This window comes from Poecilia formosa, unplaced genomic scaffold, assembly GCF_000485575.1.
Source record: "Poecilia formosa unplaced genomic scaffold, Poecilia_formosa-5.1.2 Scaffold263, whole genome shotgun sequence".
NCBI lineage: Eukaryota > Metazoa > Chordata > Actinopteri > Cyprinodontiformes > Poeciliidae > Poecilia > Poecilia formosa.
The window spans coordinates 511,830-531,538 of NW_006800202.1; the positions used below are offsets into that span (position 1 = coordinate 511,830).

General features: G+C 39.3%; 3 protein-coding genes and 1 long non-coding RNA gene across 8 annotated transcripts in view; 3 read left to right on the plus strand and 1 right to left on the minus strand.

The window, feature by feature from the left end:
• The first annotated feature begins 2,104 nt into the window (after nt 1-2,104).
• LOC103150802 (uncharacterized) lies at nt 2,105-7,148 on the plus strand. Its single transcript, XM_007570547.2, has 4 exons — nt 2,105-3,027; nt 3,736-4,047; nt 4,138-4,237; nt 5,290-7,148. Exons 1-4 carry the CDS (start codon nt 2,655-2,657, stop codon nt 5,675-5,677), a joined length of 1,173 nt encoding a protein of 390 aa, XP_007570609.1. The 5' UTR covers nt 2,105-2,654; the 3' UTR covers nt 5,678-7,148.
• A 97-nt stretch (nt 7,149-7,245) lies between these two features.
• LOC103150805 (uncharacterized) lies at nt 7,246-17,844 on the minus strand. Of its 4 annotated transcripts, none has more exons than XR_001664556.1 (6): nt 17,614-17,844; nt 17,047-17,159; nt 10,486-10,556; nt 9,806-9,914; nt 9,582-9,707; nt 7,246-7,599 (listed from the first exon to the last, which is right to left on the minus strand). It is a non-coding gene; the product is annotated as an uncharacterized LOC103150805 (long non-coding RNA). The 4 variants fall into 4 exon arrangements; XR_477591.2 differs by having other exon boundaries at nt 9,806-9,947; XR_001664555.1 differs by lacking the exon at nt 9,806-9,914 and having other exon boundaries at nt 8,643-9,707.
• rpz (rapunzel) lies at nt 9,233-14,304 on the plus strand. 2 transcript variants are annotated; one of them, XM_007570548.2, is made up of 2 exons: nt 9,233-9,304; nt 12,691-14,304. In XM_007570548.2, the coding sequence occupies exon 2, from the start codon at nt 12,703-12,705 to the stop codon at nt 13,384-13,386; it is 684 nt and encodes a 227-aa protein (XP_007570610.1). In that variant the 5' UTR covers nt 9,233-9,304; nt 12,691-12,702; the 3' UTR covers nt 13,387-14,304. The 2 variants fall into 2 exon arrangements, with proteins under 2 accessions (XP_007570610.1, XP_016536436.1); XM_016680950.1 differs by lacking the exon at nt 9,233-9,304 and adding an exon at nt 9,812-9,893.
• A 27-nt stretch (nt 17,845-17,871) lies between the features above and the next one.
• The window catches only part of LOC103150806 (uncharacterized), a 5,367-nt gene continuing 3,529 nt past the window's right edge, over nt 17,872-19,709 (plus strand). The window contains exon 1 of the mRNA XM_007570549.2: nt 17,872-18,059. The gene's annotated coding sequence lies outside the window, so the exon portion shown is untranslated. The remainder of the gene's footprint in view (nt 18,060-19,709) is intronic.

Consider the following 19,709-nt stretch of genomic DNA (forward strand, 5'->3'; position numbering starts at 1 on the left):
TTATTTTACTCTCTATGTTTTTCTTGTGTTTTCAGTCACTATTCCACCATATTTACATATTAGAAAGAAAACCACATGTCGGGTTGGTTTGTGTTGGGTGACCTACGTAGTTTCAGAGGCAAACATGGTCTATGCTATTTTGACTTTATGGTTTACACAAACACAACAAGGTAGTTTTTTTTTTTTTTAGTTTTGACATTATCGTGTTGTCTTATATTAACTAAGTTGGTGGATTTGTTGAACTTGATGAATTTCAGCCCATACATCAGCTAAAATGTTCCCTCTGGTTTATATCTCTATCTTGCACATACATCAGTTAACGTTTATGTTCTAACTTCCTCTGAAAAACTGGATTATTATTTGGAATCAACTAACCTGAATTCCTCAGTCCGTTATCAGCTTTGCAGCTTATTCATTCATCTAATTTGATCTAATTTGAAGTTGATTTTGAGCTAAATGTTATTGATTGTGATCCCAAAATCTAGCTGATGATGAATTCTGGAAATGAGTTGGATAAATGTAAATCAATAATTTCTCATCAATATATTGCTGAAAGTGGAGAAAATAGAGATAGGCACCAGCAACCCTCCTGACCCCAATAGAGACAAGGGTGTAAAGAAAATGGATGGATGGAGGAAATCAGCCCTTATCACTGCTGAGCAGCTTTGTCTTTGCAACATTTCCACAGGTGAAATTACTCACAATTAGGAGAAACATGTCAGTGAAATTAATATGTTTACTTTTCAAGGCTAAATCCCACAGGAGTTTGGATGAGCTGTATTATGTTGTTTCCCCTCTTCAACAGAGATCAAGATAGTTCTAGCTTATTGACACTGCGCCCCCAAGTGGCGGAATTTCAACTACTAAAAGACAGAATCAGATTTTTTTTCCTGAAGTATGAAGGAGGGGTTATTTCTGGAGAGAATAAGGTTATTTATTAAAGGGCAAAGGAATCTGAGCTAAAGTTCAAATGTAGCAGCTGTCAGTCACTTTCTACTAAAAGTAAAGCTCCAGGTTGCTCCAGGTTCAACATCATCATATTACACACAAATGTGCCCACATATCTATTTGATGGTGGCATTTTAAACCCCCATTCAGTGACACTACAATGACGTGGAAAAACCGACTCACTTACATCACAGGAAAAGAAAACGTCAGATGTTTTGGGGAAATAGCGCGCCCTCTGGTGGCCGTCAGTAGTTTTATATGTCAGCTTTTTTTTTCGGCCCCAGCTGACTTCCTGCTGCAATCGTTTAATATGTCTACGTCATGGGGTCTCCTCTGGCAAGATGCTGTTACGTAAAGTAAAAATTATGTTTTCCATAGTTGATGATTATAAATTAATTTACCTTCTTATGCCTTAAAAACTATTGTAAAATTGCGTCTCAATTAATGAGATCATAAATAATTTTAATTCCCTTAAAAAAAGCCTGTATATTTTCATATATAATAATAATATAATAATAATAATAATAATTTATTATTATGGCTGCTATTAAAAACAAAATTCAATTTCTCAGACAGTTGAAATATAATGTTAGACCAATAAAAATGTTTTGAAAAATCCTGCTGAAAGGTATAATGATTTACTGTATTTAATACTTTACTGGGGCATCTTATTAGAAATGCAGCACTCTTTATTCAGGAAACAAATGGCGGGATTAGCAGTTATATGTTTATGGTTATAATGTCAGCACATATTGGGGAACATGAGAACAGGAAGGGGAAATATAAAAGAATATTATATTAATATTAGCAAGATTAAGTTTTGGATATAATTGTCTTCTTATTTACAATACAACAACACAATACAGGAAATTGAAACAATAAAACATTCTATTTTAATTAGTTGGAGATATGACAGAAAATATATATTGAAAGAAATGAGAAAAATTAAGAAGCATTAATTTAATGGATATGCTACAGGAAATGCAGAATGTAAATGTATTCAAATTGTCGTAACATTTTTAAAAGAAACTAAAGTTGATTAATGAAATATGATTTTTAAACCAAAAAACAATACAAAAAATAAGCAATAATAATAATAATAATAATAATAATAATAATAATAATAATAATAATAATGTGACGCAGAGCAAAATATCGAAGTTTACAACATATAATATTATTGACCAAATGTGTATAAAATAATATTTTGAGTCACATTCCATACCAGTAGGTGGCGGTAATGCACGACGCATAGGAAAACATCTCAAAGTTCTTGCCAACCATGTAAAACAATCTACTGTTGTTGCTTTTGTGGATCCAATCGAATTTTGTTGAGCTGGCCTGGAGACAGAAAAAGCTTGTTATGGCTGCTGCTGACTCCTGGTCTAATGTGTTGATTAGATGAGCTTGGGCTGTATTTGTATTGCCTCCACAAGGGGGAGCTGTGGCTTTTTACAATCAATGTTTAAACGAAGAAGAGAGGGACTGTTATACCCCGAGCTGTTTATTGGGAAACAGTTTGAGCTAAATAACTCAGACTTTTGAGCAAACCTTTGCTTAACGTGGTTTTACACCACAGAAATCACTCGGATCCGCCATTTTGTCGTGGTTCCAGCGGACAGCGGGGGCTCAGCTGGTGGTCCTGCTCTTGTTCCTGGTGGGGCTCCTCCCGCAGCTCGGCTCACCTCCACAGGTCGCCTCTCAGGATGAATCTGATCGAAAACAAAACTCTGCGCTCGCAGCTTCACGACGAGGAGGCGGTGGTGGTGGAGAACGCCGTCAGGCTGGCGATAGATTCGGTGCTGAACGTGTTGTACGGGGTGAACGGCGCCAGGACCCGGGAGTACCAGCGGATGGTGGCCGACAGGGACAAAGAGATCCAGCGGCTGGAGGGCAGGCTCACGGAGATCGAGCGCGAGCTGCAGGTGCTGCGCAGACATGGCTGCACGTGCGGGTTGTTCGAGGCCGGGAGCCGGACCTCCGCTAACCGACAGACAGGGGAGCAGATCCGGTCTGAAGCAGGAGGAGTGGGCCCTGAGGTGACAGCAGGACCGCAGGACTGTGACCTGAGCCTTTCCTGTAAGCGCCACGGACGTGTCTCTCTAAAACACGAGTGAAAAGCTACAAAAAACACGCAGATTAGATGATGTAATCACTAAACCCGAGTAAAAACACTGGTAACAACTCAGGTGTCCTCACCACATTTTTCTAGTGTAGCCAAAAATTGTACTCAAGTAAGAGTAGCTCTACTTAAACATGTTTATTCAGATAAAAAGTAAAACGTACTCAAACTTTTTAAACAAAAACAAAACTGTAGAAATAGATTTACGTTGACTTTTTCAGTCGACATAATGCTAATTTGATCTTTAAAACATCTGATCTGATATTTAAAACAGTTGTAATCAGACAGACAAAAATATTTATCTTCAAGTATTTTTAAGACTAGTCTCACTTTACCAAAAACTGTAGGTGTGACTCCTGGTCTGGTATATTTATTTATCATTCAGCGTAAGTTACTTTTAGTGAGTAGCCACAAAGTTTACTCTAAGTAAGAATAGCGATACTGATAAATGTAATGGAGCTGCACCAATATGAAGAGAAATCATTGAAGGAAGAGTTAGAAGGCCGCTTGTATGTGACGTCCATAAGTCCACAATGAGAGAATATAAAACATTTAAGGATTCTGGTAAAAGTGGATACTCCAACAAATGCATAACACAGACTAATATATGATCTACTGTGTTTTTTCTGAATATTAGTTATTTACTGCGGCTTTTTCTTCCACAGTGGGCGTTTATCCTCGACCCTCATCTCATTTCCCTTCCCAGTACCACGAGACGCTCCTCCCATCACCGCCCAGCTACCTGGGCATAACCTCCACCTGCACATCCCGCTCCTCAGAGGCTTCAGGGGGCACAGAGGCCGCCAGGAACCTGCCTACATCTCCCAGCAGCCTCGTGGTGAAGGAAGAGCCCTGTGATGTGGATGCCGTCCTGATAGAATGGGAGCTGAGCGAGGAGAGAGCTGCAGAATCTCAGGAGCAACCAGGAAGTCCATGTCTGGACCAGCAGAGTTCTGATGGGAAGCATCATTCACCAGGTGCTTGGACTCAGAATTCATGCACACTTATTTCCTAATTAATATGTTTATATTGTAAAAACATCTAATGTTATATCCCACCTCTCTTAGTTCCTGCAGAACATGTGGAGAACGACGAGGGTCAGATGCTGAGGGAAAAAACTCCAGTAAATCCTGCTGGTTTTCAAAGCTCTGCAGGAGATCAATTGAGGTGAGACATAGATTATAGCAAAATAAATACAGAAAATATTTACAATTTTTATTTTTTTAAAGATTTTTGTGCCGAACTGAAACTGATCCAGCCCAGAGAGTGGCTTTATTTATATGTAAATCCAGACTAGAGATGCAAGTTATTGATTAATTAGTTAATTCAAAGTTGATTGCTTGTATTGATCAACTAACAATTAATTGATCAACCGCCATTTTCTTAACAAATTGAGTTTTCTTCTGAATCATAAGGAAAAAAATGTTTCATATATGCTGAATTAAAAGAATCAACATTATTTTGTGTCAACTGTGTTAAATACAGAGGGGATGAACATAAAATTGTGATTTTATCATATTACTAAACTTAGACACATTTATAAAATATAACAAAACAAAAACCTGTTAAGTTGTTGAAGAGAAAAATAAAAAAGATTAATTCCCCAAGAACAGAAGTATTGTCTGTGGTTTCTCTGTAAAGAATGTTAAAACTTCACTCTAATAAGTGGATTGAAACTGTGTTTCAAAAGTCGAATGTTTTCAAACAATGTCACTGAATAACTCCTCGTCTGGTTTGCAGTCGGCACTTCAGTTTCAAAAGACTTTTGAAACTCAGAAATGTTCAAGTTTTTTCTAGAGTACCTAACTCTGAATTTGTCAGTTTTTCTGTATAAATTTACTTTTGTTCTATCTACAAAGTCTCAAATACATCATCATAAAGGTAAAACGTCAGGAACTTGTCAAAGTTTTATGTTTCAAAATAGAACCCCGTAAAGTTAATTTTGCTTCCCACACAAACCCGGTTTGGACCGTGTCTCTCTTGTTCTGGTATGGTGCTGCCATCTTTGTTTCTGTATCAACTGGTTCTGCTTAGGGATGAGCAGTGACGCCTTCTGCTGGATGGCGGCCAAACTACAACACTAAAAGAAGGTCTAGATGGACGTTAATAGTTAATCGCTTGGAACGGTTTTTAATCTACAAGTAATCGTAAATTGACTATTGATTTTCACCCCTGATTCGGATCGATCTTGATCTTTTCCCACCTGCCGTCTTTCCTAGGAACAAAAAGAAGAATGTTCCCATGTCGCAGCTGACGGAGGAGGCCCAGAGGCTGAAGAGGGCGGCCTGGAGAGCAGCTTCCAAAAGATACTACGCCCGTAAAATCGCCCGTCAGCAGGCGAGCCTCCACGGCGGCGGCCACACAGTCAGCGCTCAGCGCGGCTGTTTGGTGGAGGAGCGAAGGAAACGGATAATCTCAGACCTGCCGGAGGAGTCCCAGATGATGCGCAGGGAGATGTGGAGGGCCGCCTCCCGGAGGTACTACGACAGGAAAACGGCTCGCCACCCCACCGAGGGCCTGCAGTACGGACACCTGAACCCTGCTGTAGCCACACAGGTGCCCAACGGAGAGGGGCCCCTGGTTATCACTGGAATAATGTGCAGCTGATGATCACAGTCGTGCTTTTACAAACGTTTTTATTCAGATTCCAGGGTTTATTGGACATAGGGAGACCAGGTTCAAGTAACTCTAATCAAATCTAAAGGGAAGGTTTAGTAAAAAACACAAACTTTAAAGTCAAATTGTTACATTTTTGTAGGAATATCATGAAAACTGAAATAAAAATGAAATGAAAATGCATCTAGAATACATCTAGATCTAAAAATGACTGCAGCAGACTGCTTTCACTGACTGACTGGTTTAACAAACTCATCTGTGAAAACTTTAACTCGTACATCTGACATCCATCGATTATGAAGGAAAACAGGATTCCAGGTTCTTCAATAGAGGAAAATGAAGAGATTGCAAGATTACCCACAATTAACTCTGATTTTTACTAAACTTGAAGTCCATCCAATAATATTGTATTTGATGATGCGCTTCCTGACTGATTTTTTTTTTTTTTTTCAAAAACTCGATGTTTTAGCTGCAGGTTTCTTCTCGTTTCCTCTCCACCGTCGTCATGTGATTGATAATTCTGTTACAAAAAGCAATTAATCAGTTAATTACATGATAAATTTAAATAAGCTAGGTAATTACCTTTATACTGATTAATATTTTCTGAAGGACAGTTTTAACAGAGACATCAGAATCCATTTTATTTGTGGTTTTAGTTGTAAGTTGTTTTTATTTGCTTTTTATTTATGGTTTTTGGTTGTTTTCTTGTCTTCCAGTTCCAGTGTGGAGTGTTCTGTGCAAAATTATAGTTTATTAGTCTTTTCATTATCAGTATATTAGATGAAAATGGTCTCAAAACAACAATATTATCGTTCCTCTGGGATGATTTGTTCAGTAAAATATGTTACTGATTGAACAGATTTAATCCTTCTATATGATTGTTTGTGTAAAACGGCTTTCTGGTGTTTTGAATCAATCCAAGTTGAATAATAATATCCAAACACATAAATTAGCTGCTTTTACAAAACTTCTAATTTTGAGTGATGTTATTTGTATTATTTTTGAGAGAGACAAGAGATGGATAATTGGTTTCAAATAACACAAAAGTTAACATAACTGCAACTAGCAGGTTTATTTTTGTAGATGACATTTGATTTACTGACATGTTTTCTCCCTTATTGAAGGAAAAAGCCGGGAATCTGAACTAAAATTATAATTTCAGTTTTTCTTTCCTGAATTCAACATTTCACTCAGATCATTGACATCTGTCTTCATCTCAGCCTTCCCTGGTTCAGTTTTTACATGTTGAACCCTGAGATCTTCCACATTCATCCTGATGTTGTAGATGTGCAGCGCCCCTGGAGTTCAGTATGTGTTACTGCACCTACCAGCAGCAGTAAAATGATTTCCCTGTTTTATGTTTCTAAAAATGATCAGCTGAGTTTCTACTAAAATAAATCTTTTCATGTTTTGTACCTCTCTCTATTTTCCACCTGTTAAATAATAAATATATTTAAATGCAGCTGTGGAATTCTAATTTCTGGGATAATTTTAAAAGTTCATATAATGTGATTTCAAAATGACCATTTATTCTTGCATAATAAAAAAGAACACAGTAATATGGATTTAACTTTTATTATTAATAAGGCACTGTAATGAGCATACATTTACATCACTTGCAACTATACCAACAATTTATATTTTTGTGTGAATAAACAAAATTATAACAAAAGAGGAAAATATGAGATTTTACATCCTCATATTGCACTTTTATTAAGAACTTAAGATATTTCAAATGAACATTTTCCTTGTGTATGAAAAACAATAATAAAAAACATTACTTAGTTTGAATAAAATAATGTGAAACAACAAAATGAGGTTAGAATGTAGAAATGATGCCTGTTTCTGCTGGTTTCTACCTGATTCTTGTCCTGGAGTGATTCCTGCCATCGCTCCTCCATCTGTGTGCAGCGCTGCAGAAACAAAAACATAAAAATACAAAAACATGCGTCTTACATCACAGACTGTCAGCCTGAATCCTGTGCATTACGCGTTCTGACTGCGGCCCAACGCGCAGCTGCTGATGTTGCACAAGTGTGGTCTTTACTGCAGAATCATGACTGACTGTTTGTCCCACCATGACTGCTGTCTGGATCTGAAATGTGAGCCGCTGTTCAGCTGCCGCTGCGCACATGCGGCTGCGCACATGGCGCTAAACAAAGCCTCTATGTGCGGATGTTTCCACCAGCAGCAAGATGTGAGGCGCGATCCTCTCATTCATGTCTGCAGATATAATGAAAGCTTTGTGGTTTCTAACGGACAGAGCTTCTTCTATTCCTGTTTTATGCGCAGAGTGACGCGCAGGAAGAACAGCGCCGCTGGTGTGCCGCTGTGTGTCCAAGGTTGGGGTTTCAGATACGGGGGAATGGTAGAGGATTTGCAGGTGTTTGTCGCCGTTCTGGACACGCATGGAGGCGGACGGCCGTCCTAATGGAGCCTACATGCGGATGTAAACATGCCGGAGGGAGGCAGGTGGAGGCAGGGCCGCTTTAACGCTGCTGGAGGCAGCATCATCATTTGCATGCAGGTTTGTTTTGGGGAAACGTCCTCAACGGTCGGAGGAGTGAACACACCCGAGGATTCGCTGATTTTATCCGCTGCAGAAATGGTGTGAAGCCTCCTGAAGCCTTGCTGGAGGCGCAGACTGAGAGGATTTCAACGCGCTGACTGGATGCGTTCACTGCTTTTCTTTAAGCTTTTTCGCTTTTCTGCTCAAGCAGACCGGACGTTTACGTATTAATGTGTGATCCAGAGCTATTAGTATCTGTTTATAAACATTTAAGCAGTAAATACTTAGAAACAGATAAAATAATAAGCTGTATTTCCGATAAAGCCACTGCGCCTCTAGGAACATTGCATTCGCTTTCCTTTGCGCTCTTTAAGTTTGACTTTATTTGAGAGTCGCTAAATATTTTTAACTCAAATTGTAATATTTAGATAAAATTTGAATTTTTACCTTTAAACTCTGATGAACTTCTTGTTTTTTCCTCCCTGGAGCCTTTGGAGAGTTCTCTGTGCCTCTGGACACACCTGCTGAATTTGGAGAGGTCTAACTTGGATTCGCTGCGCTCTTTGGGTTTCACTGGATTTTAATCTGGATTTTAAACTTTCCGCCACATTTTCAAATCTATTCCGCAACAAAAACAGCCGGTCTGACCAACAAAGCCCATCAGTTGTGCTTCTGCAGGCTGCCTGAGATGCTCCGGGCTTTGGAAACGCGCTGAAATCAGCTGAGCGTCTCCAAGAGTTCAGCTGCGCACTCAACGACAACTGCGTCTCTTCAACAACTGTTTGGCTATTGGATGGAGCAGAAGAAGTGTGAAATTTAGGGGGTGGGACAGTGTATTTCCAAGGTAGGGGGTTTCATTATTTCACCCATTTAAAATGGTATTTTTGGTGCCATATTGGTGCTTTTATCTATTTGAGGCCTAAATAACCTTATTTTACATTTGGAGGGGCTAATTTGGATTTAAAAAATGGTTTTGTCCAATTTGATCACCCCCACATATTCAACATACATGGAAGTGTCCTTTTTTGCAGGGATTGCTGGGAAGAAGAAGGAGGGTGTCGAGCTTGGGACTTTGGAAAGGCAGTTTTAGTCAGAGCCAGTTTGAAAAGGTAAGAAATCCTCTGTTCTGCTGGGACCAATGGGGCCCAGTGTCGTCTGGGAGGCAAATGGAGACGCTTTACTCGGGATATATGGAGAGAAAGTCAACTTTTCAGGTGTATTTTGGTGTATTTGGTGTGTTTTTTAGGCAGGGAGGGTCAGGGCTCTGGGTGTGCACTAACAAGGAAATACGGAGAGGTAGCTAGGGGGAGCCATAGCTGCGCAGGAAGGCAGCTCTGTGGGCCTGGGCTGCTGCTGAGGGGATGTGCTGCTTATTATAACACTCACAAACAAAAAACTCCGGATGACGCTTGATTGTTGGAGGATTGGGACGTTGGTTCAGTTATTGTTTGGGGAATTTCAGCTTGTGGGACCTTCTTCCTTTGAGAAGCCTATTAGCCAGCAGGAAGAGGTCTGTAGAGGAAAACAGTCAGAAAATATGATCAAATCCCAGAAAACAACCCAAAACCAGGCACTAAAATGTAACCGGTGAGCTTTGTGCAGAGACTTACTGTAAGATCAGAATATATTTACAGTTGGCCTAGCATCGCTGTTGTGATTGAAAACATTCAAGATGGCCTCTGTGCTGCCTGGAAACAGGTGAGAAGAGCCTGGCACTTCCTGTTCAGACAGTCAGAGCTGCCTGCTGTCAGCCTTAAACCCACATACATCGTTTTTTTAAACATTTTATTGTCTCCAAGTAACTCATAAAAATCCATTTGTGCATAAAATCTGGGCCTTATGTCTGTTCTGTTACATTAGACGTGCTGAGACTCCTGTTTATAAAGGCTGAGCTGTTGTTGGCTGGCTCACTTTACAGGTTTTTCAACAAAATGACTGTAATTGGTCTGCTTAATGAGAACTAATTAACGTTTTAATGGAGTTTTATCCTTTCAGTTTGAAAGTTAGAACTAATTCCCGCTTTAAAACACTAAAAATTCTCACAATCATGACATTTAGTTGGTTGAGGTTATTTTTAAAGCTTTGCAATAAATATTAGGTCAATTAAATTAGCACAAAGGGTTAATTTAGAGCTAAAACAGCCTTCAGTGGGGCTTTACCAACCTAAAGTCACGTCATTTACAAAATACACATTAATTCTCATTATTTTAAGTAATGATTACAAAATGCAATATTATTGATAGATAAATCATATTTGAAAAAGAAACGCAAGGATTAACCCTTTAGTTACCTGCATTATCTGTTGGAGTTTGTTGTATTGTGCTGAGAAAAACAGATTGTCTCCTTTTTCCAGTGAATTTTCTGAAAGAATAACAAAACAAGACAAGTTAAAATACAGAGTAATCTAATAATTGTCTTTAAATAGCAAATGTTTAGACAAGGTGTCATTTATAATCATCTATATTATAAAAATGGCCCTTTTGAAGCAGCAGTATAATGCAGTATAAATGTGTCTTAGAACAACAGCTGTGATGATTTTATTTATTCAACACAGTCAGGTTTTCAAACACACCAAACAAGTTTAATTTGATCTATTTAAGTGTCTGAAAGTTGACTTCCTGAATATTAAAGATAAAACGGGTAATTTTTGCAGATTCAATCAATTTAAAGTCCATATTTGGCCCGTTTTTCTGCATTTAAAGGGTTAAGCTGAGGCAGTAGTTTCAGTCCACAGCTGTGGTGCTGAAATCGGATGGATGCTGTGGATGTTTCTGGAAAAGCGGGTGAAATGCCGCCCCCTTGTGGCGCTAACAGGAAGAGAAAGTAAAACGGAAATCATGTCGCCCTGGGGCCTCGGTGGTTCTTTGATGATCAGAACCACTGCTGTAATGTGACTGGTTCTGGTCCGTTCAGGAAGTAAAACACTGTTTACTCCTGTAGGAGTTTAAAAAATAAGTCTTGGGTGTCAGATGTCCCAGCTCCTATCAGAATAAGCCTGAGATCATGTGGCTTTGTGAGCTTCCGTTACGTAATAAACACGTTTAGCAGCTGCGAGCCGCCCACCAGCTGCTGGTCGTGTCACACAGAGGAGCTATCGGCTCGGTCCATAGAAACCCACAGACAACGGCCTGGTGCTGAAAAGCTGTGTCATGAACAAACATGGAGGCTGTTAACTCCTTCATGGCTGTCAACGGCACCCAGACAGGGACAAAAATCTGCCAATCAGAGTTAGAACGTTCCAGAAGAGTTTAATCTGCAGCCTTCTTTATCCAGTTCATTCAGTGATCATGTTTAACAGAACCAGGGTTATAAAGCTACGGTATTATTAATTATACATCAATTTGGTAATGAATACTCAGCAGAAGATACCATCCTCAAAAAATGTATTAAATTATTGTTCAGCTAACCGCTTTTGTTGTCGCCATTTTGCAGACTAGCTTAAGTGCCGCCAGGAGGAGAGAGAGGTGACGTAAACTGCTTGTGTGGAGGAAAAACAAAACACTCACATCAGTTGAAAAGGCTAATATTAGATTCATAACTCAAAAACAAAGTATGATATAGTTCCAGTCAATTATAGTTTTTCCCCATTAATTACCATTTTAGTTTATTTCAGCTAACAAAAATGTTTTCTCAATTTCAGTTTTTGTTATTTCGTTTGTTTGGGTTAAATATAATAACCTAGATTCATTTCTTCAGGGTTCTAATGTAGAACTTAAGAGAAATGGTGACAGAGGTGCAAACGTCACAGTAAAATGTTTCTATTCCAGCCATCCTTGGAGTTTGAATTGAGCTGAAATCCCATAAAATTCCCATTATCAACTGGGTCAGAAACAGTTCAGGTTGATAAAATATGAAACCAGCTACAGTGCTTTATTTACTCCATATTAATGTTGTACTAAAAGTTTAAAATGTGTTTTTACCATTATGATTATAAAAAAAAACATTAGAAAAACCAAAACAAATCAAATGTTTTGTTTTCTTTGAGATGAACAGTTTCTCTAACGGCAGTGCGCCTCCAGAAGGCGGGGTGAATGAGATTGATGAGCTAGTTTCCACGGTAACATAATGGAGATGAGATGCATGTGAGCAGTGGGGCGTTTTAACGGGAACAAACACACTAGCAGCTGGAACCAGGCAGAGCTGGATGATGGATCACGTCTGTTACCAGGAGTCTGTCTGTGGACCGAACCCAGGAAACCCAGAACCAGAGTCGATCCCAGGAAAACATCGGCTTTAATCAAACCAAGGGAGACCAAAGACTCACTGCTGCTGCTGAAAACACCATTTATAAGGGAAATAATATAGTTGTGTGTTTTATTTTGGATAGCTAAGTATCTTCCAGTTCCAGAACTTGTTATTGTGGCATTATGAATACGTATTGCCTGAAAATGGTCTTAAAACAACAATATTATCGTTTATCACAATAATTACTGGGACAATTTAACGTCCAGCAGTTTTTTGTTAGCTGACTAATCTTTCCTTTCCTCTGCTGCAGATCATCGTCACCATGATGGATGAGGAGATACAAGAGGACCACAGCAAGCTGAAGCAGGGCCTAGTCAAAGTCCTCCAGTGCGTGGCCACCATCTCGTCGGCGGCGGCCGTGGTCAACCCCATCTTCGGCGTGGCGGGCTCCCTGATCCGGGTGGTGCTGCACCACGTGGACGATGAGGACATCCGCACGCTGAAGCGTGAGTTCGGCTCCGTCCACCAGAGGTTGGATGAGCTGTCCCAGCAGAACCGCCGGACGCTGGTCCAGATCGAGAAGGAGACGCTGGACGGCCAGTACTGCCACGTGGAGGAGAACCTGAAGAACCAGTTCAGGAAGTTCATGGCCATGGTGGAGGCGCGGCCGGAGCACCGCAACGGTAAGAAGGAGGACTTCGAGGAGAGCTACGCCAACGACCTGGGTGACCAGAACCTGCACACGCTGTACGACGGCGTGGTGGGCAAGCGGAAGCTGTTCAGCCGGCCCATCCTGGAGGTGTACCTGAAGCACTCGCAGGGCGACCGCCGCGTCATGGAGCGCCTCTGTACGCGCCTCACGTATCTGTTCTGCATCGGCCTCATCGCCCTGATGGGCTTCTCCGCCATCATCGGCGACGACGAGGAGGGGCTGAGCGAGGAGTGGGCCGAGAAGATGGAGCATGTGCAGGAGAAGATGCAGGAGGCGCTGCGCAAGTGCACATGAGGAGGAGGAGGAGGAGGAGGAAGGGAAGGCTTAACATTCCCACTCCCGCTCTCTCTGTCTGCAAAATCTCCTTTTACCGCGCGATCCTGAAGGCAACGTCTACCAAATCCCGCTGCACGCAAACAGGCTGTTGATTGGCTGCTTTCACATCACAGCCAATTAAAACATAGAGATAAATTTACCTTAATAAAATAAAAACACTCGCTTAGATTTAATTTATTTTTTTTTAAAAGCATTTAGACACAAATGTGTATTTATGGGGCAGAACAGAATCTAACAGAAGGCAAAGAAATTGAGAAAAAACAAAATATTACCAAATATGTTTGTCTATTTTCTAGGGAAAATATGTGAGTACATTTGAAAATGGACAAAACTAAAGTATAAGCTTGTTTTAAGTCAATAATTCATGTATCTAGGTAAAACAATACTAGTTCCACTGGCAGATAATTTTCACCAGTAACAAATTTTTTTCTGTTTCTAGTGGAAAATTCTGCCAGTCCAACCAGCACTTTCTGTATTGACTTAAAATAAGCTTATTCATTACTCATTTATTACTTTTTAAGTTAGTTTTGTTTTATTTCTAGTGTGCTAATATATTTGGAGTAGAAACTAGACACATTATTTGGTAAGACTTGGTGTTTTTGCAGATAACCTCTATAAATATCAGCCTATTTATCATGAAACTGCTTTAAAAGCTGCATTAACATGAAATATCTGCTTGTTGTATCCATTATATTAATAATATGTCATCATATTTTCCATGAAGTGTCAATGTAAAGTCCAGCTTCAAGATATAAAATCACATTTCTGCACTTTGTGGAGTACTGGCCTAGTTTGGGAAGCTTTCAGGGGGTTTGGGAAGCTGTTGCCACAGTAACCAACGAGCATCTGGAAGTTTCCAGAACGATGAATGTAAAAGAAAAAAAAAAAAAATCACCATGTATGACCTGTGATCACACTACCACCTTCATGTTGAGTTATGTCATTTTTTTTTACATATTATTAATCATTTGTACACTATTATGAGCTGAGATCTTTATGTAGCTGATAAAACTTTATATTTTATTGATGGTTAAAGACACTAAGTGATGGAACTAGAAAGTTGCTTTCATTTCAGTCACACTACACTTTCTTATTCTCTGTTGGGAGGAAATCAGTTAAATTTGGCGGCTGGCTTAATCTTCTGTGCAATTTTTGTGTAAAAATCATATTTTTGTTTCCTGTCTGCAGCTTTTTAATGAACACAGGAGAGGCACCAAGTGTTAGACTTCTAATTGAATTTTTCTAACCTGTAAGGTGTCACATAATCATCACTTTTCTTTCGTTGTCACCTCCAGTCTTCTCTGTTTTTTTTATCCTGAGTGCCTGAATGTGCCAGTTCCTGCTCCTATTTTATTTTTATACATTTTATACTCTGCCAGGTGGGTGGGGGGCCTGAGCCTGCAGACCACAGTCCAGATTTATTGTCCATATTTTTTGGGGGGTTTTGGGTTTGTGTTTTTTTTGGGGGCTATCGGGTTTGTGGTTCTGGATCGTCCCACTTATTGTTAAAACACTATTAAAGCTTAAAGCGCTCTTCTTTACGTGCAGGAAAACTGGACCCTGAACGTCTCCTGGCATGTCAGATATGTGACTATGTTCATGTTTTTTTGTTCTGTTTGGGTTTATAAATGTTTGCATCGACATAAATAAAGGTGTGAAAAGAAAACTTATTGACTTAATTATTTCTGTTATACTGATCAGCTTTACTACTGAATGAAAGCTACTGAAGCTACAAACACATGCATGATGCATATGCACTCAACTTCATGCATTTTTTTCATATAGTTTGCTGTAATTGAAAGAAAATATGTTTTGAAACTCAAAGTTTTTATTTTAAAGTCCCCTCCATGCTTTATTGATCATATTTCTATAAGCTGTAATTTTATTCTGTAACTTTTTCATTTACCTACATTTGGGAATCTTGCAATCAGACAAACCTGTTAATCTAAGAGGTTTATAGTTTAAACCTGAAGTTTGCAGAGAATAATTAGAGGATTTTTTTTTTTTACTAACTTTAATCATTTTTTCACCAAGAATTCCAAACCTTTCAACCAATGTTTTAATCCACAGATTTTCTCCTTTAGTGTAGAAATAAAATCCTGAGTCCCGCAGAGATCCAGAAACATCTTCACATGTTTGCAGCTGAATCAGAAAACTCAGCTGAGAAACAACAAACCTCCAGGAAAAAATGAGGTTCAACTTTGAGTCTTCCTCAGTCAAATGGAGATTAAATCAAATCTGATTTACAGATTTCAGGTTTGAGCTGAAATCTGTAAAACACTATTAAAGCTTAAAGCGCTCTTCTTTACGTGGAGGAAAGAAGAGCGTAAAGAAAAAGGACAAAGTGAAAATGTCTGCATGTGGAAACAGGAGGGCTGAAGCATCAATTTATACCTGCAGACATAAAAGTAAAACCATCTCAAATTTAAAACTGTTTTTCTGAGTTTAAATCCCAAAAAGTTTGATATTGTTATAAAAAGCATAACTTGAATCCAAAGTTGATCATTTGGTACAGAAATGCTAAATGAAGTGAAGAGAACCGAGTCGGCATGAAGGTTTAAGAAGGCTGGAGTCTTATTTCAGTCAGGGAAGAATTCCCTGCAGAAGCTGCAGCAGGTTAAAGTTCAGATCCACAGAGTTTAAATTATTCAGCGACACTCAGATTTTCAATTCTGACCTCACTTTGCTGCATGTCTTTATTCTTTTTAATCTGCTTTTTATTTCTGCAGTGACATATAAAACTATAAGCTTCTGCTTCAAAGCTATGTAAAGATTTATGATTTATAGAAATATGACAGAAATGTGATTAATAGAGCATGGAAGGAGCTTCAAGTGAATAAAATAAAAAATAATATGAGTTTGAAACATATTTTCTTATATTTTGTTTTAAAAGAACTTTGTACCATCAGTATGAGGACAGCAGATATAAAATAACTGCTAAAATGTCCAGAATTCTCTCATCTGGTTAATTCTCTATATTATTTACCATTTTTATTTGTTCATTTGATTAGATTATTTGGATTTTGTCAAATAAAATCTGAAAACTGTTGTTTTGCATGTGAAATAGACGCCAATAATTCAGTCAGAGTTCCTGACCTTTGACTCCATCCGGCCTTTCAGTGTTCAGTCTAAATCTGAGATTTAGATTTCAAAGTGTGCATATGCAGAACCAAATGACTGAAAAATAAATTTTTTAAAACGATAAGAAACAGTTATTTGTCCCCAGGAAATGCGTAAATTAACTTGCATTTTGCTGATTTCTCCACCAGGGGGCGAAAACGCCTCATTTGGTTCCACATCACACCTGTTTTCTGAACTCCAGGGACCTCGGAGCTAAAAGCATCACATCTGCGGTCCTTCAATTAGAGGCGGTGAGGAAGACTTTCTGCTCAGAGACCCGCAGCCCTCCTTCCTGCCCCGCAGGACCAAGCGGGAGGGCAGATTCACCGCAGGACGCATGGCGGGTTAGGTCCCTCTGGAATGACCCTCATGGGTCTTTATCCAGACGAACAGGTCCGACAGATACCGCTCTGAGTTCGGGAACCAACCAGCAGGAAAATGTGCGTTGCAGGAATTTGTAGAACAAACAGAGACGTTATAAAGTCTTGAATCTCTCACCTGCGCTGCGGATTATTAAGGATCTTTGCGCCACATCATCATCATCATCATCATCATCCGTCATGTGATGAAGCTTTTTCCCTCTCTGCTCCTTACGACGAATCCATTTTCACCTTAAGAAAATATGAATCATTTCATGAGTTTTTTGCTGCTTTAAACCACATGAGGGATTTTAGGGCATCAAAGTGAAACAATAATGAAATATTTTCTGATTTGAGGAGAAATAATTCATGTTTGTAGGAAGAGGAGGGCGTCAGATGTGCAGCCTGGGTGTTTTCATGGCGCGTCATGCGCGCAGACAAGACACTACAGGGAACATTTTTAAACATAAAGAATAAATCATCTGAGTAATAAAAGAAAAATAATATAATTAAATTTCAGATTTAACCTTATATCCTGCCTCTGTTAGTTCGGTGCTTATAAATAAAATATGTGCGTTTTCCTCTCGTTTTAATGATAAATGCGTTCAAACATTTACAGCACCGGGTAAATTTTAGGCCATACTGGAAGGTGAGTTTTAATAATCATGTGTATCAAATGAGGACAGCAGATATTTTCAGGTCTTACCTTCTGTTTGGATCCGTTTAAAAAAGGTGAGGAATTTGCGCCAAAAACGCAATAAAATCTACAGAACATCTTTAAAAAGATAAATAAATATATGCGTAAACTAATCTAATAAAACAAAATCTCTTTTGTTGGAGAAAATCAAATGTTCCTCCGTTGAGGGAAGGAAAGAAAATGGACCCTCCGCAGATTTTTGCGCTCTCTCTCTCTCTCTCTCTCTCTCTCTCTCTCTCTCTCTCTCTCTCTCCTGTTTCTGCCTACCTCGCTCTCCCTTTTGCAGATACTGAGTGCGCACCTTCCCTGACTCCATCCTTGGACCCCTGTCAGCTCCACAGTCGACTTGAAAGCAGTGGGAATATTTTTTTCTCTCTCACTGGAAGTGGGATAAAAACAAAAGTCCAACTTGTCGGCAGTGGTCCGTGAAGGAGCAGCAGATCCTCTCCGTTCAGGTAGAGAAACCGGCGCTGCTGCTGCAGGAATGTTTTGAATGTGTTTATCTTCCGTCTAAAGGGGGGAAACATGGAGGGGTGTGTCTGATGCTGTCAGGGGATTTGTGCGTAAAAAAGGCTTCCGTTGCGCATTTGTTCTGGGTGCGCATGACAGTTAAACATGATGCAGTTTGGAAACACAGAGGACATTTCTTACTCTGGTATTTTTCCTCATATGTTCGTTGATATTTAGACTTTGTCTCATTTTCTCTCTTATGTCCATAAAGTATAAAAATGTGATTTAATAAAATTTGGTTACATTTTGATGGGATCAGAAGGAGAAAGCTCATTTATCCAGGTTTCAGGCTGACTTAAGGGATTTTAAAACTTGCTCCTTCCTCTCTGAGATGAGTCACGCAAAGATCCAGTGCGTCATTTTCTCCTCTCATCTCCGGCTCCCATTTTGTTTGTTACCTGCAGCCTTTTTGATGTTTTGATGTTTTATTTTCTAGCCAGATTCAGATTCGTTCTGCAGCCTTTTAAACCTGAATGAGCAGAAACAGTTTCTGACCTCCGTCCTGCTAACAGCAGCAGACCTCCAACCTTGAGGAAAGAACAGTCTGCTGTGTCTGCTTCATGTTTTGCTGAGATTGTTGTGGTAAAACTGATCCTCGTCCCTCATTTCTCACCATGTTTGGATTATTTTCAACCTTGTGACAAACCAGACTCCACAGCTGAAAAACCAGCTGCTTCTGTTGTTCTGCAGAAATGCTGTTTAATGTGGCTAATAATTAGCATAACGTATAAACCATAAATATTACTTTATCTGCACTGGAGGAAGACTGAGACACTTAACATGATGAAAACCATCTAAGCTAAGAATTCAAATATTTTTGTTTAATTAAAACCAATCATTTTTCACACATAAACACAGCATGAAATCTGGGCTAATTACTGGTCCAGTACTTAGAGGACAAAGTGATTTATCAAAGCTTCATATCAGTTTCATCATCAGTATCTCATCTTGTTATCTGGAAGAAGAAAACAGCTGCAGTGAATCCATGGAAGAGCTGAATCTGTTTTAGCAGGGAAACTGGGTGTTAGGAGGCGACACTTTGGTGATTTTAATTCCAGTTTCTCCACTGATCATCTCATTCATGCAGAGCTTCAGTGGACTGGAATCAGAGGAATTTTTGGTTTGAGGTGATCATTTCTCAGGTCTCTAGATGTTTTCAGCATGTTCAGCTCAGATTTAAGAGGCAAAGATGTTGTTTTATAAAACATAACCAGTGCTAGGCTGTGCTAGCTAAACAATTAGCTATGCTAACCCTAAAGCACTAATCATGAACATTAGCTCCCCTAATGCTGAAGTTTTACACTAACATTAGCAGAAGCTAACGCTAAAGCACTAAATTCAGTCATGTTGATTCCTACCATGAGGAGAACCTGAAGAGGCTTTCAAAATAATTCATGTGAATTTTTGCATTTATTTAATTAACCACACTAGTTTTTTGTTAATGTGTTGCATTCTTCTGTATAACATTTTTGTTGTTGCCATTTACTCAATAATGTCTTGAAAAACAGAGAGAGAAAAAGAGAAAGAGGGAGAGAGGAGAGAGAGAGAGAGAGAGAGAGAGAGAGAGAGAGAGAGAGAGAGAGAGAGAGAGAGAG

What these genes read in the sequence shown, in the direction of transcription:
- LOC103150802 (XM_007570547.2), top strand. Translation starts at nt 2,655, where the DNA reads ATGAATCTGATCGAAAACAAAACTCTGCGCTCGCAGCTTCACGACGAG. An exon ending in TGGGAAGCATCATTCACCAG is followed by an intron (nt 4,048 to 4,137) that starts GTGCTTGGACTC and finishes CACCTCTCTTAG; the next exon opens with TTCCTGCAGAACATGTGGAG. An exon ending in TCTGCAGGAGATCAATTGAG is followed by an intron (nt 4,238 to 5,289) that starts GTGAGACATAGA and finishes CGTCTTTCCTAG; the next exon opens with GAACAAAAAGAAGAATGTTC.
- rpz (XM_007570548.2), top strand. Translation starts at nt 12,703, where the DNA reads ATGATGGATGAGGAGATACAAGAGGACCACAGCAAGCTGAAGCAGGGC.